Source organism: Haliotis rubra, unplaced genomic scaffold, assembly GCF_003918875.1.
Source record: "Haliotis rubra isolate DU_JTF1 unplaced genomic scaffold, ASM391887v1 Scf952, whole genome shotgun sequence".
Classification (NCBI taxonomy): Eukaryota; Metazoa; Mollusca; class Gastropoda; order Lepetellida; family Haliotidae; genus Haliotis; species Haliotis rubra.
This window is the reverse complement of record NW_025767693.1, coordinates 230,626-258,057: the sequence shown is the minus strand read 5'-3', so window position 1 is coordinate 258,057 and position 27,432 is coordinate 230,626. Positions and strand designations below refer to the sequence as shown.

General features: G+C 39.7%; 1 protein-coding gene across 1 annotated transcript in view; it reads left to right on the top strand.

Moving 5' to 3' along the window:
* The first annotated feature begins 4,868 nt into the window (after positions 1–4,868).
* LOC124264966 overlaps positions 4,869–27,432 on the top strand; it is a 38,152-nt gene continuing 15,588 nt past the window's right edge. The window contains exons 1-2 of the mRNA XM_046699750.1: positions 4,869–4,940; positions 20,369–20,479. Coding sequence (XP_046555706.1) covers positions 20,422–20,479 — 58 coding nt within the window. The 5' untranslated portion in view covers positions 4,869–4,940; positions 20,369–20,421. The remainder of the gene's footprint in view (positions 4,941–20,368; positions 20,480–27,432) is intronic.

Sequence of the window (27,432 nt, the reverse complement as noted above, 5' to 3'; positions counted from 1 at the left end):
ACGGCAAGTAAGGAAATAGTGTAGGGCGTTTTCACTCTGATGTCCACAAGAACAACAAGGGCTGTCTGTTAAATGTCTGTTATACTTATCGGCGTTGAGGTCGCTACATCCGAGCCTGAGGCGGCAGTGAACGATTTGGCAAAAACGAGTGCCATAATTAAGGCCAAAGTAATCTTATTTTCAGTTTTTGTAATTAGGTTTTTAAATTCTGTGAGATAACATGACGCTTTTGAATTTGGTAGGGCATTCCATAAATTTATTGTGGCAGGTAAAACGGATTTAGCATAAGAGGCAGTGCGACTGTAAATTCCTTGTATTTCAGAGTTATTCCTCAAGCTGTAGTTTGTAGTTCCGGAGACGGAGTTTGGGATCAGGTCACAAAGATATTTTGGCAATTGGTTGTTGTACATCTTTTAGAAAAAAGTTAACTTCTGGCAATACCTTCCATCTTGCATGGCCTGAGATTTGGTTTCATTATAAAGTTTGTTATGACTTGTGCCACGAACGGCACCACATATAGTTCTCAGAGCATCAAGATGTAAATTTTCTAATGTACGCATTTGCTCAGAAGTACAGTTATCCCAAATATGCGAACAATAGTCAAATATTGGCAAGATATAGGATTTATACATAATATCCAACGTTTTACGTGATAATCGGTATTTAAAACTCCTCAGACAACGATCATAGGGCGAACTTTACGTACAATATCATTAGTTCGATCATTCCACGTACAATCGCTTTGGAGTGTTAATCCTAAATGTTTATGACTTTGGACTTCTTTTATGATTGTTCCGTCCATGAATAGGTTCGGTTTTACAGACGGTTTCGTTTTACGTGAGAACTGAGTAGTTTCGGTTTTATTTGGATGAAATGTAACCTGCCACTTATGGGCCCATTGTGAAATTCTATCTAGATCTTTGTTAAGACAGGTAGCAGCAACTGATGGATCGTCTATGATAACATATAATGAGGTGTCATCCGCAAAGAGACGAATGGTACTGTCAACATCACATACAATATCATTGATGTATATCAGAAAAAGAAGTGGTGCAAGGACAGAGCCCTGAGGTACTCCAGCTAGTACAGTTTTCTTGTCAGACTTATAGCCGTTAATTGCGACCCGTTGTACCCTATTTTCTAAATAACTTTCAAACCATTGTAATAGTTCGCCTTGGATACCATAGGTTTTCAGTTTATAAATAATTCCTCTATGCCAGACCTTATCAAAGGCTTTATTTTTCCTTCGTCAAGAGCTTTGGCTATAAAGTTGTACAAAAAGGTTAATTGATTTGTTGTGGAGTCTCCTGGCATGAATCCTGATTGTAAATTTGTCATTAAGTCGTTATCTCTTAAGAAATTGAATACATATTTAAATACACATTACTCAAAGACTTTCGATAAACAAGATGTGAGTGCGACAGGGCGGTAGTTAGAACAGTCATGTACGCTATCTTTCTTGTGAATAGGTATTACCGAAGCTTCTTTCCATGGACTGGGAAAAATTGACAGGCTAAGGGACAAATTGAATAAATTCGTAAGTATGGATGTTAGACTATTTGCGGTATATCTAAGTACTTTATTTCCTATCCCATCCGGACCGGTCGCTTTTGATGTGTCCAGTGACATTAAAATATCTCTGACGATATCGCGGGTTAGAGTGATGTTAGTTAATTTTGGGCTACAAGGAAACTCGGTATCAGGCAAATCTCGATTTGGATCAGCAATAGTCGACTGAGCGATAAAGTAATGGTTTAAGACGTTTGCGATTTCTTCAGGGTCATTATAGATTGTATCGTTAAAGATAATTGTCCCAAATTGATTGTCATTGTTACGTGATTTTATGAACCCTCTCGTCAGACGCCACCACGTTTTCGTACCGATCGAGGTATTAACAGAGTCTTCAATTTTAGAAACGAAAATTTGTTTAGCAGTTCTAATAGCGGAAGTAACTTTATTTCTTGCTGATCTGAAGTTAGCCCACTTCGTTGGATGGTTACATTTCTTTGCAATTTTATGTAGACGATTACGTTTCCGAATCAAAGAACGTATTTGACTCGTCATCCAAAGCGGATCTGCAGGTCTAATAGTGACAGTCTTATTTGGTATATGTTGATCGCAGATTTTCATTATTGTGGGTGTTAAATCTATATTATTGGAAGAAAATAAAATATCACCATCAATATTATCGACACTCTTGTTCATGCTTACAGTATCAACTAAGGAATAGTAATAAACTTTCCTCTTATAGTTTATAAGGAGGGGAATTGGTTGTTTGATGGTCACAAATATCGGACAATGGTCACTGCAGATAGGGTCAAGGACTCCCGAGTCATTTACAGCTTTAATATTCGAAACAAAAATCAGATCTATCAGGATACTTAAATGTGGTGTAATTCTAGTTGGTTCTGATATAATCTGTTTAAGGTCATACATCAATTGAAGGTTATCTATTTTAGTCACCGACAACGATAGTATACATGTTCAGGTAGACGGCGTTACCGACAGATTCCTTAATCAGATTCCAGTACCCCGCGCTCTTATCTGCTCGATAGACGGATCCGATTAGGTAATAACGGTGTTTACACTTTATCTGTATCTACACCACCTCGAGCCCGGGGGTGTCAAGGTTGTCAATATGCTTGGCGTGTAAGTTGCTTTTGACATACATCGCGACACCGCCACCATGCGTTTGCCTATCTTTCCTGAATGGTAGGTGATATGCAGGTATTGCTATATCAACACTGCGAAAATCTGCATGCAACCAGGTTTCAGTATGACATATAACGTCATAAGATCGAAATTCTGCGTCAAGTAAATCAGTTTTGTCTTTCAAACTGCGTACGTTCAAATGTATTATTTTAAGGTCTCGGAAATATTTCGGCCCAGGATTCGGATGGATATCGCCACAGCAGAGAAGGATGAGAGAGGCAATTACAGATACTTGGGTGCTGTAGAGACTCAAGAACTTAAAACTGTGTATGGATTTCATAACTCGGACAGCAGATTTTGAATGTAGTTTTGCAGCAAAGGAACCCACTGCCTGTCTGTACTGCTCAATATCAGCCATAATCAAATATCATACATAGAGTCGCAACAGGTAAGACAGTGGGCTCCAGTGGGTTATTCAATGGCGGTAGACACTAACAAACTGAACTAAAGAAACTAATACATGTAACTACGTTTGTTGTAATTTGATGTAGGTATAGGTCAACTGACACTGTGTAACATGATTTTGAGTGAAACAATGAAAAGAAACTAGAAAGGAAAATAAAGTAAGCCATAACCATGATATGGCTTAATAAAAGAAACAAAAAGACAAGATGCGCCTTTATGGAAGGAACAACCCAAAAACTAGGGACAACGGAGAATCTTCAGGTAAGCAATTACAAGCTGGTTAACTAAATATCTACACAATCTATACATTCACTTCCAAACGCATAGGCACGCCATTGTATACATAAATGCTTTCATCAAACCATACACAATTGTCCATATACATGCATACACACACACATATTTACAAGTTCGCATTTGCATAGACTTATTTATAAGGTAATATGAATTATTCATACACATGCAACTTACATGTATCTTCTGCACACATAATCCACACATTACAAGAATGTATGCTACACACATACTACACCTATTACTAGAATTATGCTACACACATACTACACACACTACAGGAATGTATGCTACACACATACTACACACATTACAAGAATGTATGCTACACAAATACTACACCTATTACAAGAATGTATGTATCATCCCTCCATCAATTCATCTATCTTACCTATCATATAACATGTCTGTAAGTCAGTGTTTGTCTGTCTATCATATCATCAATCTATCATATCACATAGGCTTTGTTTAACATCATTTTGAACAATATTTCAAACGTGGGACACCAGGTGCTCACAAACCACACGCCACAACCAGGGAGAATCTGACTTTAGAACCCACAAACTGCCAAGCCAGTTATGCTCCGTTTAGCATTCTAAATAATTAAAACAGAGGATAAACAGGTCACAGTGACATTATTCTCGACACTACTCACATGATCGCGTTTAACAGTAAGCCGATTTATATTATTGATTACAAAAACTGAAAATAAGATTTACTTTGACCTTAATTATTGCACTCGTTTTTGCCAAATCGTTCACTGCCGCCTCAGGCTCGGATGTAGCGACCTCAACGCCGATAAGTATAACAGACATTTAATAGACAGCCCTTGTTGTTCTTGTGGACATCAGAGTGAAAACGCCCTACACTATTTCCTTACTTGCCGTAACTATACTCGGATAAGACTTAATATGTATTTTTACACTACCGGTTATAACCTGGATACCATTCTTAAGGGAAACAAAGAACTTACTCCCTGTGTAAACCAGAAAATAGTTGAATCCGTCCACGATTATATAACCAAGACACAACGCTTCAAATTTTCTCAGGAAAATAATTAAATGTACTCAACAACCTTCTTGATTTCATGATTGATTTATATTTCTACAATGCCTTGTGAGACACACACAACTGTAACTCTCTAACTTATGACTACTTAGAGAATAGTTGTATTTCATGTAATCTATATATATTTATATATTTTAAATATATTATTTTTATGCAATGGTCAGTATCGTTGACGTCAAATCCTCCATTTTCATGTTGTGTTATATGTTGCATGGGAGCGGTGTTAATATAGGCAGTAATGCTTATTCACCAATCCCAATTCATCTTCATGAATACAAATATGTTTAAATCATATTATTGATTGTATCTTTGTGGACGTGCTTCGAAGTACCTCGTTTCGTTGGTGAAGGCCTTGGTGACAGCAGTTATACCTAAACACGCACGCAACCACTGGAACCAGTTACTCTGATGTCGTGACACGTATCTACAGTGGGCATCGACAGAACGCTGAGTTTCCAACAGTACGTATCATTTGTTTTTTTGTTGTTGTTTTTTTATTCATTCAAAATCAGTAGATACAAGTATACAAAGAACATGATGCAACAACACTTGTACACCGTAGAACAGAAATTCATATGGGTTGGCATTACACATATTGGGATATTCATTAGGCTGGGAATGTGTGCAGTAGAGATGACCATTTTCTGTCAAATTGTAATATGTTTTGATTCCTACTGGCAATAAACTTTTCTGTCTTGAAAATATCACTCAATATTTTTACAAATGTATCCAGTGATAACTTATTTTTTTTAATACTTGATATATGGATATATTTTTTACTGGCAAGAAGTATGTGATTCATAAGGTCGTTATTATTTCCGCCAATTAAGACTGTATATTTTGTCAGGGTAAAATTTTCTGATGATTTATCTTCAATATATTCTTTCAGTTTCAGCCAGAACGTTTTCACACACTCACATTCCCAATAAAAATGTATCAAATTTTCTGACATTAAATTACAAAATGAGCAAAGTTCATCATCTACTAATTTCATTCTCAATAATTCTTTCTTTGTGTAGACAATATTGTGGAAAAATTTAAACTGGAAGTCAATCAATTTAGTACCTTTTGTACATCTTCTATATTTTCTAAAAATATCTTGCCATGGAATTGCAATGTCAAAGATATTTTGCCATTTTCCCATGATGAAGGTAGGTTTTCAGTAGTTATAAGTTTATCATAGAAATATCTGGATCTCTTTGGTGCTGAAAGTAAATCTATCAGTGATGTGTCAAGATAATGATTATGAACAATCAATAAATTCTTTCTTATAGTTTCTTTCCATTTTTGGGGTATATTTGAAGAACCTGATAATAGTCAAGAATTGTGCCTTTAATTTTGTAAGTTTTCTTAAGTTCACTAAATGGCAAAATACCTTGATCATTACACAAGTCTCTTATAGAGTGAATACCTTTGAGATGCCAATGTCTTATAATGAAATTACTATTTTGGAATTGGTGATTGAACCAAAGGGTTTGGGATAAGATTTGATCAATATCTGTAAAATCAGTTTTATGTGTTTTATAGAATATTCCCCATGCAGCCAATACATCTTTCCAATAGGGATTCATAATACTGACATAATTTTCAATATTGGCTCCAAGCAGAAATATATCTTTTAAATGGAAAGATACTAGGGCCAGAACTGCTATTATTTTGAAGATATTTATGTAAAACTGACAGTTTTAAAGAGTTTATGAATACCTGTACATTAACCATTCTGAGTCCCCCCTCTTCATATTTTCTAATAAGTGTCGTTCGCTTTATCCTATCCCGCTTATCATTCCAGATGAATTTATAAAATATATTGTTTAATTTGTCAATGAATTCCTTTGGAGGATTTGGGAGTGAAGTGAATATATGCACCAATGATGAAAGTGCTAAAGTTTTAATAACAGTTATTTTCCCTATTAATGTCAACTTTCTTTTCCTCCAATTCCCTAGAGTTCTATAAATAATTTCTAGTCTTTTTCTTGTATTAATTACCCAAAGGTTATTTAAATTAGGATTAAGTCTTATTCCTAGAATATCAAATTCCCCATTATGCCAATCAAGCTGAAGATCCTGGCATAAAATCATGCTCTTACCTGCCATTGAGCCTATCAACACTGCTTTCATTTTATCTATATTTATTCTTAAACCAGACATTTTGTAGAAATTATTGAGAGTGTCAGTTGCTGCCCTTAAACTTTCTTCATGCCCATCGATAAATAATTCAGTATCATCTGCATACTGTCCAATTTTATGTTCAGTGTTATTCAATGTAATTCCTTTTATTGCAGTGTTGTTACGGATCATTATTCCTAAAATTTCAGCCACTAAGATGAATATATAGGGAGAGACTGGGTCCCCTTGTCTACAGCCCCTTTCATTGTCAAAAAATTGTGATAAATGACCATTCTGTATAACACATGATGTAGCATTATTGATTAATATTTTGATCCATTTTTCCATATTGGGTCCAAAGCCAAACTTTCCAATTGTTCAAATTATAAATTCTTTAGAGACAGTGTCAAAAGCTTTTTCAAAGTCAATAAGTAACAAGAGTCCCTTTTTATCTTGTACTTTTGCTTCAAACATAATGTCGTATAATAATCTTATGTTCTCGCTAATACACCTTCCAGGTATAAAACCTGTCTGAGTTTCATGAATAAGAGTATTCAATGTTTTTTTTAATTCTATTGGCTATCCATGTGCTGAGTATTTTATATAAAGAGTTCAGTAGGGAAATTGGGCGCCAGTTTTTTAACAACTGTCTATTTTTGGAATACATGTGATAACGCCTCTGCTTATTGTTGGACTTAACATATTTTGCCTGAATGCTTCTGATATATATCTACAAACCCAAATATGAAGATCTTTCCAGAAAAATTAAAACAATTCTATTGGGAAACCATCTACTCCTGGGCTTTTGTTATTTTTCATTGATTTAACGGCTCGTGTTATTTCATCTATAGTAATATCACCCTCAAGATTTTCAGCCTGTACAGTGTGCAGTCTGGGTGTAATAATATCATCAAATATATTAATATATTTATCTGTTATTTTACCACCTGATGAGTATAGATTTTCATAAAATTGTCTTTGTTCATTTAATATAGCCTTACCATCTGATATTACTTCCTCTTTGTCATTGATAACACTATTCCAAAGCTTACTGGTATAGTTTCTATTTTCGAGATGACAGAAATAGTTGGTTGGTTTTTCTCCTTCGTCATACCACTGAATTCTATTTCTTATCTGTATACCTCTTATTTCATCTTCTTTTAATTTTTCAAACTCTAATTTACATTTGGATAGTTCAGAAAGTTTAGTTTCACATATGGTTTGGAAATTTTCTCTGATTTCTTCTTCCATTGCCAAAATCTTTCCTTCTAAATTTTTGATTTTTTCAGTTTTGATTTTTTTTAAGTAGGAAGAGAATGATATTGTTTTTCCCCTTACTTTCATTAAAAATGTTTCTAAGAACAAAGTGTCGCTTATGTTAAGTTGTAGTTTAGAATCTTCAATATCACCTAGTTCATCCTCAGTGCAGGTTCAGTATTCTAATTTTGTTTCAAAAAGCATACCATTGACTTTGTTTACATATTCTTGGTTATAAAGTAATGATGTATTTAATTTCCAGTATCCTCCACCCCGTTCCTTATTAAGTTGATTAGAAAAAGACATGGTAATTGCTGAATGATCCGATTTATATCCTGGAAGTATTGAACAGTCCGTTGTCATGTTTGCTAAATCTTGAGAAACTAAAAAGAAGTCAAGTCTGGACTGTTGTTTAGGGTTTCTTTTCCACCATGTGTATTTCTTTACATCATAATTTCTCTCCCTCCAGATGTCTGTCAAATCATACTTTTCTATATTATCTAACACTACTTTTCTTGCTTTTGGATTATTGATATTTTTATAATTTTCTAAGTCTATGGAAGGATTAAGAACTTAGTTCCAGTCTCCGCATATTATGAGAGATTCATTTTCAAATTCATCAATTTTATGAAATAATGCATTATAAAAATCAGGTTGATCTTGATAAGGACCATATATATTAGTCAATGTGATTCTTATTCCTTCTATAGTTACATCTGCTATTATATAGTTTCCACTGTTGTCAGTCTTGAATTTGTGGATACTTACTTCCAAATTATTGTTAAATAAAATAGCGACCCCTCTTGCATTTGATTTATATGGTGCTATAATGCTTTGAAGACCCCATTCATCTCTCATAGTAGTTTCATCTTCCTTGGAAATATGAATATCTTGCAGACATATAATTGAAAACTTTCTTTTACGCCAAAGGTTCAATATTTCTTTACGTTTGGTCTTTTCTGCCAGGCCTCTACAATTGGCTGAAGCTATTCTTATCTTATCACCCATATTGCTTCATAATGTGTGTACTGGTATTATAAGTCAAATGCCTACTGATATGAATGTTTATCATTCTTTTGGAGAAAACAAGATAATAAAAGAAATCTGAAAACATAAAAGCTGAAAAAAGGCGTTGCCACAAGTCAAATCCATCCTCTAGTAAATAAGTATAAGTAATGGCCGCTGTGTCACTTTCTTCATAACATCTGGTATAAATTCTATGGAGAAATGCATGTATACAAGAGAACTGTGTACAAGAGGTGTCTTAAAACTAGGTCAAATAAGGGAGGTAACTCCGGTTCTGGTCAGTTCGATAACAGTCTCGATATATTTGACATTAATAAATCTTTCAATGTACAAGAATTATTGTCAGCAGGAATGTTTTGTTCTTCTATGCATATATTTATATGCTACAAACTCACTTTTTGGCGTCTGGAGACCATACTGCAGACAGGCAGTCGTGAACTGGTAACAGACTTGCTTGTCCCTCGACAATTCAGTGCAAATCACGTGATCAGTGACCGTATTACACATGCGGCTAAAAAGCATATATCATTCACATCCTCAAGTGGTAATCATATATAAGTACAACAATCAGAAAAAATCTTAATATTGATAGCGATATTTATATGTAATACATGCTGTTTCATTAAACGGAGACATCAAATGCATTGTCACTATCAGTGTAGCGAATGTCAACAATAGTCACATGATTCGGTACAAAGCACGTGATCAGTGACCGTATTACTCATGCGGCTATAAAGCATATCATTGACATCCTCAAATGGTAGTCATATATAAATACAGCATTCAGACAAAAGTCTTAAAACTGATAGAGATATTTGTGTGTAATAGATGTTGTTTCATTAGAAGGTGACACCAAATGCATTGTCACTATCCGTGAGGTAGCGAATGTCAACAATAGTCACATGATCGCGGGCACACATGGGTCTAAAAATAGACATGTAAACAAACTGCTCATGAGAGCTGTGAAGATAGTATATATTGATTAATATCCATATCAATAGTCTTCCGATTGCTTATCTTCGATAGGGATTATTGTTATATAGTCGTTACCCAGTTGTGCTCCATGAAGTTCAGTCGTATTAATTCTTGTAAAGGTATAAAGAGATAACAAAGAACACAGTGCACGATTTTCACAAACAGTTGAGAGTTAGTATCACACAATGCGACAAGCTCTTACAATGATGCTTGATCAATGTCATCCTCAAGTTTCACTGTTTTCCGAGGTCGGTCTGAGGTTTTTCTACACTGTAGTATAATTTCAATTCCCTTTTCCTGAATACGCGTTTGAACCATGCATTTCTGCCTCAATTCGTATGCTTTGTTGGCCAGTTTTCCACGAATCTTCTTCAAGGGAACTGGGAGGTCAGTGCGGATAGACACATGTCTCTCTCGCAGTATGGCACTCTTACGAAAACTGGGTTCAATAATAGCTTGCCTGTTACACATGTTGACAAATTTGACCACTATAGGCTTTGGAGAAGCAGCTGTACGAGGATTTGTACTCTGACGCGGCAGCCTATGAATATTCACAATGTTTATGTCGTGAGCATGCGATATTCCCAGATCCTTGAAAAGATCTCTGCAAGCTGATTCTGGGTCTTGTTCGTCGGGTATACCATAGATCAGCAAGTTATTCTTGCGAAAATAAAGCTCTTGTGTCAATAGTTTAGTTTCAGTGTCTTTTCGTAACTGGTCCATTTCGTCTCTGAGCATTTGAATCTCGGCTTTGTTTACATTAATCTGTTCCGAGTTAAACTCGACTGATCGGAGAATATCATCCGTTTTGGATTGCAATTTTGCTACTTCGACATTCACTTTGTCAATTATCGAAGTGATTTGATTTTAACATATTTTTATTCATGAAGATGAATTGGGATTGGTGAACACGCATTACTGCTTATATTAACACCGCTCCCATGCAACATATAATACAACATGAAAATGGAGGATTTGACGTCAACGATACTGACCATTGCATAAATATAATATATTTAAAATGTATAAATATATATAGATTACATGAAATACAACTATTCTCTAAGTAGTCATAAGTTAGAGAGTTACAGTTGTGTGTGTCTCACAAGCCATTGTAGAAATATAAATCAATCATGAGAAGGTTGTTGAGTACATTTAATTATTTTCCTGAGAAAATTTGAAGCGTTGTGCCTTGGTTATATAATCGTGGACGGATTCAACTATTTTCTGGTTTACACAGGGAGTAAGTTCTTTGTTTCCCTTAAGAATGGTATCCAGGTTATAACCGGTTATAATCGAAGTGATTTCATTTGTTTGTTGCTGCAATGAGTCTCTAATGAAATATTTCATTTCATCGATCTTGCTTACCGACATGGCGGCCGATGCATTTTCCTGTGTCGAGGTAGCTCCGATACATGTAGAGGTTTTCTGCTTAGCCGCTGGCTGGGCGTCCAATTTTAATTGTTGATCTTGATTTAGGGGTTCTGCATCTGCTTTTCCTCTGTGACTTTTTCTTGGATTGGCCATGATGTTACAGATATGGATGGATTCGCTCGGGAGATGTTATATGCGACCTGTCGCCATGAGCGCCACCGGATGTATCATTTCTTTGTTCTAATATTTTATCCTATTTGTTCTGTTATTTTATCCTATTTGTTTTTTCTGTTATTTTATCCCATTTGTTTGTTCTGATATTTTCACCTATTTGTTTGTTCCGATATTTTCACCTATTTGTTTCTTCTGATATTTTATCTTATTTGTTTGTTCTGATATTTTATCCTATTTGTTTGTTCTGATATTTCATTATATTTGTTTAACACATGTCATCGTATCCCAATTGCGCAGATCGATGTTCATGCTGTAAATCCCCGGATTGTTTGGTCCAGACTTGATTATGTGTAGACCGCCACCATATACACGTCCTTCCTCAGCACAGGTGAGGTAATGTCTAACAAGCGATCTATTGTAGTATGCCTTGAATGTCTGAATTATTCCTGCATCCATCGGTTGAATATGAGATGTGGTATTTGGTCACATTTCGCAAAGTTAGTGAAGCACACTTGTACCCTGATAGATCTGATTTTTGTTTCGAATATTAAAGCTGTAAATGACTCGGGAGTCCTTGACCCTATCTGCAGTGACCATTGTCCGATATTTGTGACCATCAAACAACCAATTCCCCTCCTTATAAATTATAAGAGGAAAGTTTATTACTATTCGTTAGTTGATACTGTAAGCAGGAACAAGAGTGTCGATGATATTGATGGTGATATTTTCTTTTCTTCCAATAATATAGATAAAATTGCAACCGATTTAACATCCACAATAATGAAAATCTGCGATCAACATATACCAAATAAGGCTGTCACTATTAGACCTGCAGATCCGCTCTGGATGACGAGCCAAATACGTTCTTTGATTCGGAAACGTAATCGCCTACATAAAATTGCAAAGAAATGTAACCATCCAACGAAGTGGGCTAACTTCAGATCAGCAAGAAATAAAGTTACTTCCGCTATTAGAACTGCTAAACAAATTTTCGTTTCTAAAATTGAAGACTCTGTTAATACTTCGATCGGTTCGAAAACGTGGTGGCGTCTGACGAGAGGGTTCATAAAATCACGTAACAATGACAATCAATTTGGGACAATTATCTTTAACGATACAATCTATAATGACCCTGAAGAAATCGCAAACGTCTTAAACCATTACTTTATCGCTCAGTCGACTATTGCTGATCCAAATCGAGATTTGCCCGATACCGAGTTTCCTTGCAGCCCAAAATTAACTAACATCACTCTAACCCGCGATGACGTCAGAGATATTTTAATGTCACTGGACACATCAAAAGCGACCGGTCCGGATGGGATAGGAAATAAAATACTTAGATATACCGCAAATAGTCTAACATCCATACTTACGAAATTATTCAATTTGTCCCTTAGCCTGTCAATTTTTCCCAGTCCATGGAAAGAAGCATCGGTAATACCTATTCACAAGAAAGATAGCGTACATCGGAAGCTTTTACGAGATAGACTTCTATTACGAGCGTGGTGTGTAATTTGATGCCATAATTTGAATCGCAAAAATACTATTGGTAAACGGGGATGTCGTGCATTACAAAAGCTGCATAATCATTGACTGGAGCTAACAATGTTGCCCGTGTGACCCGGTATTTGCAGTACGATTTCAACTTCGTGCGATGACGATGGTTCACCGAGGTAGACTTGGATAACCAGCGTGGAATTGCCGGTAGATTTTCCAGGATGTTGACCACACCGTCGAATTCCGACACCATCTGCAAACCCACAGCTATTTTATGTGACAGTGGGTTGATGATCACGCTGGGTCGGGACGTAGGCCACGAGCAGCGTTCCGTTGTTCACGACTTTCGTTAGGTAGTGGTCTATGTTTTCCGTGTAAACATGGGGAGAACCAAGCGTAATGTTGAGATTCCAGTCGATTTGAGATGGCACTAATACAAACTTGTTGTCCTCGGTAAAGACGAGAGTGTACTGCGTGTTTCGGGCGACAACTGTGGTCTCGACGTCGTCCAGGTCGAACAGCTGGCCGCCGAACGCTGTGGATATCGTCCATTCGTCGTGGTCGTCATCATCGTCATAGCGGACCAGGTCGTACCACGGGTTGCTGACCGCTCCTCCAGTATCAATAAAATCGCCTAGGGCGCTGCTACCGCCGTTGCTGGATCCGCCGGATGGCACTTCGACGCGTTGGTAAATGTTGTTTTTAAGTTTGCCATCCATTCTTGGCTCGTCGAATCTGTGAGTGCCCCCGGAGGTCAGAGATTGCTATGTTGGTGCATTTTCTCAGTTGTATGGCTCTTCAGGGACCAGGAGCATTCATGATTTGAGATGCAGTGTTACACTTAGATATCCCATATACACCGGTTTATGTTTTATATCTAAAACAGATAGTTTGAATTCCATAATAATGCCCTGCGTTAACTTTTTTAATGTAGGAACGGGAATGATTCTGTTCAACCGTCGTTGCACTTTTCCGTTTTCACCGGCACGGCTCTCAGCAGAGTCAAATGGCATTTGCCTTGAATATTATCAGTCGTGCTTACCCAAGATGAATGAACAGCTCATGATAGACAACGAAGCTCGGTAATTGCAAACTCATTAAGGTGTCTCGGGGTCACATTTCGTTCGACGGCAACCCGAGAGTTCTCGACAAGGCTTTACCGAGTTGGATGGGTTTTTCCCCAGCCGTTAACGTCAGTGTTCCATTCGACTCGTTTAGTTTGAGATGGGCTCTAATGGGTTTGAAAATTCCATCGTTCAGCATACAAACGCTGTTATAATCGTCACACACAAATCATGGCGATTTCCATCGATGAATAGCCTGTTGTTCCCTCTATGTTGACTGATATGAACATTGTGGGTAATACATAAGATCGCAGAGAGCGACTTCAAGTTGTCCCGACATGCTATCGATTGCGTGAAGCAATTGGATGGGTTCACCCCTCTTGATTCCCGAGAGCGTGACGAACACGTTACATATATGCAAGACACTACAATATACATTCAATATGTCTTCACCCAAGTACAAGCCAGCAGTGATTTATCCTAAAAGTGATCATATAAGTGCTACCGATCTTACGCAACCGAGTATTAAGTGGATGCCGATGGTTCCCACTTTCGAGCTCAATTTATCGATGTATTTAAAAAGTATAGGCTTTCGGTTGCGAGTGTTGAGGCAGTACATGCTTGGTTTTCGAACCTGATGCAATTCTGGCAGAATCAAGTCAATTTCGGCATGTGTTGCGCGACCACCGGATGCGGCGTGACCTTGAACTACATTCGTCGCGATCCGCTGAGTCAGTCCGTGTTCTTGTTTCACGTGTACTACCAGATCAGGTGCATCCTGAAAGAAATAAGCGACCCTGGTTCTGCAATGACAAGGCGTGGGATGCATCAAACATTCCGTATGATCGGCGTGCATACGAACAGATTTGCGGTGAATTCGAACTAAATCGAAAAACGGATTGGCGTATATGGGGAGAAGTGAATCACGGTTTGGTAGTCGATACACATTTAGGCTTCCCATAAATCATTACGAAAAGATATAGCGATAAACATTTGTTTAGTTCGGGTATTTTCTTCCAGGCATTCGCCAACCTCGTTCCTAAAAATACATACATAGGACCAAAAACCATAAAAGAGCTCAGCGATGATTTGTTGAAACGATGTTATCTTCAATCAGAATTTACTCTGTCGAGTAATGAATGTCGAGATGATCGTATGGATTTTAGAGGCGACATTGCTTTCATCGTTAAAAAGGTTGAGCAGCAGCCCAATGTCAAAAACGATTGGAAAATATTTCTGTTGGATACGTAGAAAGGGTTTACTCATGCTGGCACCATCCGCTTAAACGATTCGATTCGAACGTACGTGTGGACGATTTTTCGCACGCAGGCGCAAACGCTTTCCAGTATCATCTGTAAGGGAACAGCTAGTGACGTACAGAAACAAGGATGCCATTGCCAGACTGGTGGATTTACCGACGGCTACTAAGCGTTACCAAGACACGCTGCCCCGTCTTAAGTCGACTATGTGTTTGGTGTAGGGTTGTACATGGCTCCGAGAGACATGCAACTGAGGATCCATAAAGTGTTGGGCTACAACAACGAAATCGTCATAGTGACTAGCAATCAAAAGTTTGGTGTCAACCCCGATACCAACCTCTGAAACGTCACACCACCCACGAGAACCGGTGAAACGGGGATAGTAACGCCGCCACCATCCCCGGTGCCCAGCAATCAACCCAAACCACACCTATCGGCAAGCACGGTGGTCGAAAACCAGCAACACATCGATCGTAAAACCGCGCTCGTGGTCGGTGGAATCGCTTTCGGGTTGTGCCTTATAGGATTAAAAATTCTGTAGCGGTGACTTACACCAGACCGACCATGGCGACGGCAAACGCCCACAGGTTTTGACTGAACCACGTGACCATTTTCGATAAGAATCCTAACAGCAAGGAAACGATGCTGCCCAAGATACCACGCAGCGCTTCAGCGGCTTTGCCGACCAGTCTCGCCAGGGCTTCACCGAGCGATTTATATGGTTTTTGTATCCATTGTTTAACCCCTTTCTTGCCACTAGGGACTCGGTGCCTTCGGTGCCTTCGTTCCACCAATCGGAGAGATGACTAAAGTCGATAGGATAAACTCGAGTGCAGTCAATGCGCTAGCGATGGTGATCCCTCGTTATCTGAATAACGTTCTTAGCCTTCCGGCTAACATGGTGTCTTCATGGAGGACTCGTTCGATAGTTTTGCGTTTGGGGCCGATTTGGGATTGAAGCGCTTCTCTGTTGTACGATGCCCGTTCCAATCAGGTCGATCATTCGTCTTGCAAGTTATGTAGCCTTTCCTCGATCCGACGTCGTGTGATCTCGTCATCGTCATCCGCTTGTTTGAGTGATACGATCGTCAAGTTCTTTCAGTTGGCCATGTTGTCCACGAGCGATCCACGATTGGTTCGCAAGGCCTTGTCTAGCCCTCGCAGTTCCCGAACGGTAAATTACAGGTGTTTCTAATGCGGTATCGTTTAAGGTGGTCAATAGATTGTCGAGCCCGTTGGAACCTTCTTGAGTGCATTGCGGCATGTCTCTCAAATAATCGTTTCGATCGATCACACTCACCGTGGCACCCAGCTTGGTCCGCACATTTTGTAAAGCCTAAGGGGTCTTCACGAAAATATTTTGTCGATAGCTGACTATATTTGATTTGTCATGGATAAAGTGGGTACCGTGGCGACTGGCCAGCGTAGACAAGGCGAGATGTTTTCTCATAGGTGAATGCATAAGATCGAGGTCCGGAGCCTCTTTCAGTCACAGTATCCCTCAATCATCGATTTCGAACAAGAATACTTGCGATAAAGAGGAGCTAAATTTCCCTAGGGTATGTTAATAGTCATTCACGGCCGTATTTAACAGTAAACGAGGTGTCCTCATCACCATCATCGAGCAATTGGAATATTTTCACCACCTTCAGCCACAGTTCTGTTATATTAAAGCTATAAAAACATATTTTCAATATAAACTATGTCGTCAGCATACGGACAAAAATTAAACCCTTTCTGACGATTGAGGGAACCCCTGGGGGTCAAAGCCATTCATCAATCTGTGACGATCACCAACAATCCGAGCACAATCGATGAAAACCAAACGCTGTTGTTATGCTTTCCCAACCTGGGCGTGAACAACGTCATCGTCAACGGGACGGATCACCTGTCTTTTCATATCAGTTTCGATTCCGAGGATGATAAAAGAGAATCGTGGCGAACTTGGGTCGCGCCATTGTGAAAAAAATGACCATATAAATAAGCGGGAACAAAATCCTATGCATCGATGACAGTGATGTATTTTTCAGTTACACGGACCTCTGGAGAACCGCGAGCGATCGGGAAAACATGAAAAACCAAGGCATTTGTCCAGCCAATCGTCCGTTGACTCGTTTGCATGTGGGGTATCCTTTTGAACAAGCCCATCTCGCCGCTATGTCAAGGAGACATAAGGCTATAGCCGAAGCATTCGGGAACCTATTTTGCATTCCACTCGACTTGAAACTACTGGAGGGTCACATGCTGTTTTACCAAGCCGCGCTGGTTGATAGACAAGAATACGAACTGATGTTTAACGATTTAAACCACATAAGATTTAAGGAGAGAGGCGATCCCAGCAGCTATACCAGCGACAATAATTCGTTGGAGTTCAACAAGGTAACGCAACCAGTATTCGGGATCGTTAGCCATCTTAATAAAACCGATACATTGTGGAATATCAATCTGAACGTACCCACTCGATCGATGAAGGGCATTTTGATCATTCCGTTGGAAGAATTTTCGACGTTTCTAAGAATTAACGAAAAATATTGGAACCCTGAGATCACAAAAGTGGAAGTGACCGTCGAGGGCATGCCCAATCAACTCTTTGACGCGATTAGGGGGTTACGATCCAAATCACCAAGAAGGCTCAAAACGCTGGTAAATTATACCTATATTTGTACGAGATTATGGATGCACAACTCACTGTACATGTTCGATATTGAGCTGTCCCTGGAGCTGCATTGCGACATCGTGTGTGCGGTCAGACGGGGTATGGGAAGACCGTTTTTGTATTGGATATGCTGGAAGGGTATTATCGGGAGGTGTTCGATCATATCGTGATTCTTTGCCCTACTATACGCGTTAATAAAACGTACACGGAGAGAGCGTGGGTGATGAAACACGAGGAGGTGTATAAAATCGACCCGGGAGTATGTTTACAGGACTGGTTGCAAGCCTTACACAAGAAGTTTGAGGGAGAATCGATGATGTTTATCCTAGACGATTGCAGCGTGAATAAAGAGATCACCAAAAAGAGAGATATATTATCGTATTTAGCGTTTTCGGGACGCCATATGAAACACAGCGTTTGGGTGCTGACACAAAAATTCAACTCACTCCACAAAGACCTCTGGGGAACAGACGCAATGGTTGCCTTATTTCGCTGCAAGGATAGGGATTTGTTCCAGGAATGTTTAAGACAAAACGACATGATTCCCACCAAACCCAAGCGAGAAAGCGTGAGAACATTGTTATCTGAAACGAAACACGCCAAACTCATGCTGAAAACAGACCAACCCATGGCTTATACCGTGTGCTAGCTAAGCAACACTTAGCAAAATTCTAGCAAAACTTAGCAAACTGCTTAGCAAAATCAAGCAGCTTGCTTAGCAAATTAAATGTATAACCTTTATATAAAAAACATGACGACGTTTGAAATCTTGTGTTGGTTACCTAAAATTCATCTCGTTCTGTTTGGCTAATGCCGGATTTATTATATTAGATTTAAAACCTGATTAATGTATATAAGATGGAGTTGGACGACATGCTCGAACAAATGATATCCGAGGACGAGGAGGGTGAAGATATGCCCTCCCGATGCGAGAATAAACGCGGCCCGTGACTCGTAGTCCTCGTCATGGATGGGAAGCGGAAACAATACTTGGGTGAAAACATTACCATATATACGAAGCCCGATTCGGTGCTGAAATGATGAAAACCATAGGGTCGATTATAATGCAATTCTACACCATTATAGCTTTGTCTCTGCTTCCCATTCCACCCGAACGTTGACTTTATTTGTGCCAATCGACACGGATCTGTTTATCGGTCATGCCTTGAACATCCTCAGTTGTGAGTTGTATTACTGATATGGTGTATTCTTAGCTCCCGTCACCATGGTCACGAATCCGAAACCCAGGAATCCAAAAACAAGTAGCTGCCGGTAAAAAAGGGGTTAGCTAGGCATCATAAACCTATTCATACCCCACTGTACGCCGTGGCAGTCACTTTCGTGGGTATCATCGCAGCTGTATGGTTGTATTAACAAAACAAAAAGATGACACCACCACCAGCAGTCCAACCATTAACAAAACAATTAGAGGTAAACGGACACGTTATGTTATAATTATGTCTACCACCAACGGAAAAACATTTGTCAACCCTCACATCGATCAACTGCATCATAAAAGCGCCGGGTCAGCGGTCTAGCCATCAGCTACGTGCATTTAAGTAAAATGATGACGCAACAACAAATTCCCAAACCTCGATTTCAATGCGTATGACATGGGCATGCTTGTCCTATATTTGGGACTGGCGATGGCCACCAAAGATATGCTCATTAAGCAAGGGATCATTCCAGAAAACATATTAAAGTAAGAAACTATCAAATATAAATGGCAACGATTGGTATGATTCTTGGTGGGACTTTACTTAACGCCCTTGCCTTTCGGGTCTAGAACCCCCACTATGTAACTACTAATACATATTTTATTACCAGTAGAAAGTAGTTTTGATTTTGTAACTGGGTGAAAACAATCTTTAAAGTTTGACCAAAAGGATTTTGCATGGCACAAATTGTAACATAACGATTTCTTCCAAAGAGCCAGGTGGGGGTCGAAGTGACAATATTGCGCGATACATTTCTTGCTACATTCACGTGGTTAACGTCCACTCACCAGTAAGTAGATTCTAGTTGATCTTCTTCCTGTAACCGTGATGAGCGTGGCTGATAATTGTTTTCACTTTCACTAGCGTCTAGCTCAAACAAATAAGGCCTAGCGATTGTTTTGGGGAACAAAAGCCAGACCTAACCAACAGGTTACCGTTATGACAAGAATCGTCTATGAAAACAAGTTGTAACTCGGAAGCTAGGCAAAGCAGGTGACTAGATTAAACAAGATAATTTACCCCCGGAAATGTACATGAATTCTACAGCGCCCCTCACATGCATACCTCACATTACGTCCATGGAGAAATCATAGTGACCGACCTGAGGGCTGAGAATTGACAGAAAACACAACATGTTTCAGACAGATGAAGCAAGTTGACACCCACTTAAAATACAAAATCACCTCACAGGTCTGACGATTTTTATAAATAACTAACATCTTTGATTTTCTTTGATATGGTTTTGTCATATGAATTTAACAAGGTGCCTTTCATAATTTGCAGGTGTGGATAATGAACCATCTCATTTTAAAATCCATGAAAGTTCTTGATGGACAATGACAGAAGCTGGTCGTGAAATTGTATACAGAAGAGATCCAGACATACCAATATCAGGTAAAACAGATCACTACTGATTGTGAAATCACCGCCTTTGTTAGGGCAATACTGCACATGCCATCATATACCATCACTGAAGAATAACTCGTCATACTTATGTCACATAATATTAATAGAGCAATGCACACTTCATGCGGCCAATACACTGGCTTTCCCAATCCTTCGAATCTTTGACACTGTGGGATTGTTCCTTTGTTCCGTTCTGGCATTATTTATACTGTTGAATAAAGAAGTCATACTCGAAAATAACGTACGATTTCCAAAACTGTAAAACATATAAATTCTTTAGTTATAGTTGTGTAATAAAAATGAACAAATCTGGAGCTCGTTAAAAGCCAAGGACAATAGGGCTTTATGCTTCACCAGATTTTTCATCAATGCTCCATTTTGGACCATGTGGAACACCAGTGATGGTCAACCTCCATTAGACAAGGGGATTAATAGTCATACAGTTTGTGAGCACAGCGCCTCAGTGAGCTATATTTGCCTAGGACAACAGGGCTACGAGGTTTCTTCTGCGCAAACGCAGACGTATTGTATCGACACTGATGGGTCTGTTGTCAGTCCCAATGGTCTGGTGTGCTGTTTCCGTCGCTCTGGGGAAGCGATCCTGCAGATCTGTCGGTCTTGACGTTGTAATGTTACTGAATGTCGCCCACTGCGCTGACTGTCTTGGATGCTGCTAGTGACCTGATACCACTCCTGCAGTCGGTAGCTTGTCCTAACATGAAAATTAAAATGATTGGCTACCCTCCGTGCAGTCTGGCCAACTTGCAATTGTCCCAAGACTTGGATCCTCTGATCTGTTAAAGTCGTGCCATGGCGATTGTGTCAAAACAAAAATGATTTCAGGAGAGTTTGGGACTCGTTTTCATTGGTAGGGTTTTCACGATATGCACGTGCATTTTCATTTTCACGAATGTCATACGGAACCTTTTACCACGTCTGCCTTTTTAGGTGCATTTGGTCGGTATGCTTTTTTATCAGAAAACACACTGATGTTGGTAATAACAGTCAATTTGGATTGAAAAACATGTTAACAAAAGGATACAATCATTATAAAAACACCACTTTGTAAGAACAAACTCTTGCATTTGGTTTTCAAAGGTGACGTTTCTTTTGTGGTTCAGTATATATATCTGCTCTCTTGACCGTTATTATAGTAGTATTTCAGTTACACTATATCAAACGTTTATAACTTCCCAATGTACCTTTTCAAGTTTGTGATTTGAACCCTGCCCCTTTCTTTGTTTATATACAGTAAAATTCTTCTCGACTATAAAACATGAAATTTATAATTTGCATCATTTTCATGCAGTTAATACTGTTAATCTCAATCTTGATCCTTGTAACCTACGTCCTCAAATCTTAGAAGTGGACTGTGTGAGCCAAGCAGTTTGTTGTGGCCAGTTCCAAGGCGACAAGACTTTCAGGAGGGTGGGAGATGTCCTACTAATTATTGGCTGACACGTTTACTGTTGATGAGAGATTCTACATGATAGGCACTTTTCTTGCATTTCGCCTCGGATTTGTTTGTGTGTCCCACCGGTGGGGCTGGGTCACCTCGACTTTCCCCGAGTGTCATGATTCATTCTTGAGATTTCAAAAGTGCGCAGTCAGGCAGATATCTATTTCGATTATGGAAATAATTTTGTCGGTTTATTACCTGATGAAGATTAGAGATAAATAGGACCGCACTTCTAGCCAGGACAATTGTGGCGAACCTATTCCTTACGATTCTGCCTCGTAAGCAACGAGAAAAGCGACACAGACATTACCCAAACTGTATGTTTCTAATGTCTAGTATTTACGAGTTACTTACACACATGAAAATGACATATAACAAAAGCATCTAGGTATGTTTACGAAACGAACATACGTCCTTCACACCTTCAGCACAGAGGTTTCAGAGGGGATGCTGAAATCATCTGAATGTTTACCACGGATAGATAGATTGCACTTTTAACATTGTCATTGCATATATGACAAAATTAGACTTATAAATTGTGATTAAAAGATTAAGGTGAATGACACTTATATTACATGACTTCAAAACGCCTGTTTATCATATTGGTAATTAAAATGTGACTATTGATAAAGTAAGCGAAATATGTGTACATGTATATTACAGTAAAACGCTAATTGTAAATGACATCCGTTTGGTAGGCTGGTATTGGGCATTGGGTGGTTTGCAGACCCATTACTTTCATTCGGAAGGAATACAGTGACGGGGAACAGATATCTTGTTTTGTACTTGCTGTGGCAACTATTTTCGAGACACTGAACTAGCAATCTTTTCTTGTTCCTTTTCCAAACATGTATGTGGCGAAACATGCACATTATACGAAGACCGCCACCACACGAGCAAACGTGCGACCCATTACGTTGATTGTTTTTCGGGATTGATCAAATCTTGGGAGTACTGGTGGAGGAATAGCTGCTCAGCCAAGGCGCGATTAAATCTCTTGTCTATGGCTTGGCTTTGATGCGCCTGACTGTACCCCGGCTGACTTCGACTTTGTGCTTGGCTAACAGCTGCAATACGGCTTCTATGAACTCGCGTCCCATGAACTCGCGACTTCGGACGAGTCTTTAGTCATCAACGGTTCAGGCTCTTTGTAGTGACTGGTGACATCCACAATGGTCAGGGCATACTTGTTAATTCTCGTCTTGGCGTACTTGTTAATTCGACGTCTTGTTAATTCTCAGACTATATATTGCGTGCTTCTCACTTCTCAGCATGTTCATTTGGTGTTTGAAGGTCCGTTTCTAGAACAGGGCCTGATGTGTTTTTTCACCTCGTATTTTTTCACACCTTTCGCCTTTCTGATTTTGTCGTCATCAGCTTTCTTGATGAATACATTTTGGGTCTCAGGCCTACATATTCTGCGATTGGCGTGCCTGCACATTCGTCCTTCATCTTTCTGAGCACCTTTTTGTTGACTTGGCTGTGCAGTGGATGGTCTTTGGGATAATCGCTCGTGCTGTACAGTTTCACATGTTTCGCCATGTCCTCGTACACGTCCTTGGTGTGGGTTTCCATCAGCAGCGAATCCGTGTCCGTGTACAGCACCTTGCACCGGTCGCTGTACTCCGTTTTGAGTTCGTTCTAGAAAAAGTCATACATCAGGTGTTTTAACAAGTCCAGGATGCACATCCCCACGTAAACAGGCTGGTTGAATTTGATGTGGCTTTTGTTCATTTGCAGCGACGCCAAGTCGTCGGAGTATATCATGCTTCGGTTGAATGCCGTGCTGGCTATCAGCTTCCTGATTTTTTCTTCCTTGTGAGCTCGGACCAGCTTCACGTCAACTCGCCTTTGCAGATTTTCCATGGTTTTGCCGAAAACAGAGTTGTTCATGAGTTTGTACAGATTTTTTTCGAAATCGCTGGTGGCCAGTTTTAGCAGATCCGTGTTCATTCGGATGTATGGCTCCATTCACTGCCTTTGATCGAAATGTAGCGCTCTGTGTATTTTCGCCAGCTTCATTCCCAATGCAGGTTTCTGAAGTGCACGATGTACTTCTTCTTGTTCATCAAGTTGGGCACAAGTTTTTGCATGTCGGACAGTTTGCCTTTTTCGCCCAGCAAGTGTCGCTGGTAGTCGGGCACAGCCAGTCTCGGTTCAACGTCAACCTTTCGGGAGCCAGCAGGTAGGATAGTCCAAGTAGACTTCGAGTATGTAGCTGACGTTCGAATCTGGAGGATGCTCGCGATGTCGCCGATCATGCTGACGTCGCACCACTCGAATCCACAGGTTGTTGGCGTCGAGGTAGAGTATGTGTTTGGTGGATTTGCTCGAGTCGTAGCCGTCCACGTGCTTGTTGTTGGCTTTGGCTAGCGCCTGGCGGATATGAAAATCCTGGCTCTGAAACCTTTCTTGACGAACAGGTGCATGTCGTAGTTAGTCAGCAGTTCCAATTCCACATCGGTCTTTTTCAACAAGGCGTCGCAGGAGAGACTGGGACTCTTGCAGTACCAGGCAGGATCCAGGCTGTATTGTTTCAGGTAGGTTTTTCTGAACGTTTCAAAGAAGTCGGCTAGCAGCTGCACGTCCGTTTTCAAGTAGAGATCGTGGTAGTCGCCCAAAGTCTTGCAGCCCACTTTATCCCACACGTTTGTTGCATGTGAGTAATCATCCTCAATGATGACCGAGTTGGTCAAGTGACTGTAAAAGCGGTCCATGGGAGGTAATCGCGTTTCGTCAGATCTCGATCATCCAGGTACTCGTACGGATAAACGCCCTTTCTTAGCAGCAGAGGCCGAGATGCCTCGTCGGTTTATCGATTGCACATGGCATCCAAACTCTACAATAGCCTGCACTCAGTCTTGATTGGACACAGTGGAACACACACTGGTTGGAATCGGTGGTACTGCATTATAATGGTTCTCATCATATTTGACTGACAGAAGTCAGGCAGTGCTAGTGGCAGTAAAACTCTCCAAGAAGGCATTCTTGTCTTGTGGTGTCCCATAAGGCTCTGTTCAGGGACCCAATTCTCTCCCTCCCCAACATGAATCAGCATTCCTCAATTACACACAAGTTCAACACCCCTCATTAATCCATTTCTGCAAAAATAGAATACACCAGCTCGAATTGCTTCTTTAAAATCCAAGTCAGATCACATAACTCCTGTTTTCAAATCCCTACATTGACTGTAAGCTCCTCTGCATTGTCTATAAGTGTCTACACAATCTTTCGAAATCACAGAATACATCCCAGGTAGAACTCTTCATTCCCAGAATAAGTTCCTGTGAACAGACCCCAAGATCTGCTTAACTTCATTCGGCAAGCGATCTTTCCGACCTGCAGCTCAATGTCTGTGGAATTCTCTACCAGTCAACATTAAACTTTCCCACAAGTTTCAAATCTCACTTGAAAATCAATCTTTTCAAGAGCACCTGTTACTAACTCTTCAAACCCACCATGTGTTTTTATTGTAGTGCATCTATAGAGGTAGATTAAAAAATAGAAATATTTTTTTATTTCATAATTAGCATTGACATGCTTCACCATAAACATGTGCAAAAGTACACGATATCATTCTATCATGAAGAGCCTCCACAATAATAAAATCCCTACATCCTGAATTAATTGGTATATTAAAACAATTAAAATAGGAATGAAGGTGGTGGGCTTGTGTAACAGGCAAAACCGGTCAAAAGGCGGTTTTGTCCAATCAAATACTCCAAAAGAATGAGAAAGGACTGACACAGCGAAAGTGTTTGTGGATTGGACAGTATCAGCAATATTGCAGCAATTCCCATTGGTCATGATCGAGCTTGCAAGAAAACGATTATTGAAATAATGTCTTCAACGCCATGTAGATTTGGTTTCAGGGTATTTACAAGTTATCTCGCTTGTCAATTCCCTCATGTGGATGTTCAGCTTTCATAAGAAAATACATGAAAATCAAGGGTGGGTAATTTGCGGTGGTAGAACAAGGTATATATAACGGTATATATACTACTGGAGCAGATAACTGAACTGAGAATCGTTCACTTCCGGAAACAAGCACCAAAACTGGCACACATACTCTTTGGGGATTACATTTTTGATAAAACCCGCTAGCCAGCTAAAAAATCAAGATGGCCGCCATTGAATATAAAAAAAATATTGTTTTTCGCAATACAATCGCAGAGACCTGTCCTATTTGAACGCTCTTGGCCTCAAATCATACATTTCTGACTATGTAGAATACGAATTTTGAACCTTGAACTCATTCACTGGCTTCCTTGTACAATCTACCAGTCCCAAAACCCTAATATTCTGCGAAATGAGAGGTTCATGTTACGTCTGACTCTGCTAAAATGCATGGTAATTTATATCGCAGTTGTATTTGAGGTTTTGTATGTGTAGCATCTTTCTGTGCAAGGCTTCCAAACTGGACATGACACGAAATGTGTGGTTTTCGGGTGGGTGTTGAGACATTTGGACGTTGAGAGACTTGCAGTGGATGGTATAGAGTAGTAGCTCAACTGAGCGGATGTCAGCGCACAACCAGGGCACACTGGTGGCACCGTTGTTATGAAACTCTGCATGGGGTTCAGTATCAGCTGAATAATAAGCTTAGTATAGCTAAATAATTAGTTTAGTGTCCTAAATGCTATCTAATTAGCCCCGCATCAGTTACCTAGTGTAGTTTAACATAGATGTTTAGTTAGATTGCCTCGCCTGAACTGACAGGGTGTGGTAGAGCCGAGCCAAGGGTAACGGGGCTGTACATTGCTTTGAATGTAGTTACCTGGATGGTGTACAGACCGTTTGGGACAGATCGATACTGAATGAACGATCGGGCAAGTAATAGGTCATATATTTTTATCCCCGAACCTAGTCGTGTCCCATACCGTATTGTGCGTGATTTGTGATCAAGGTGGTAAAAGGTAAACCCCTCGGCCTTGATTCACTAAATACAGATAATTATTATATTGTGATACCCGGATAACTATTCACCAAGATGGCAAATACAGATACAGGACGGTCTAAATTCCGGACTGACTGGAGCAAGTGTTGTCTTTGCCAGAAGAAGAAGAAAAATACGTGAAGAGCTCAAGTCACCAAGTGTTCAACAACCACAAGAACATGAAGGCTACACTATGACCGCGACTAACATTCCTCTGTTTCACGCAATTAATGAGATGCCGATTGTTCTGGATCCAGCCTGACTTGATGGTGGTGGCATTGAAGAAACTCTTAGGAGGAGCAAGGTGAATTATCACCATAGTTGTCGCCTTATTTTCAATAACACAAAACTTCAGAGAGCCAGAAAAAGAAGAGCAGAAAGTGCTAAGCCAGTAGAATGCCAGACCAAGCTGCGTAGAACCAGCCTCAAGGTCAGGCGTGCTTCATATGTGACAAAGAAGACCCATCCTGACATTACCTGGAAAATGAATGTGCCCAAACTTAATATGATGGAAAACTTCTTGCAAGATACAGCGGTGGAGATACT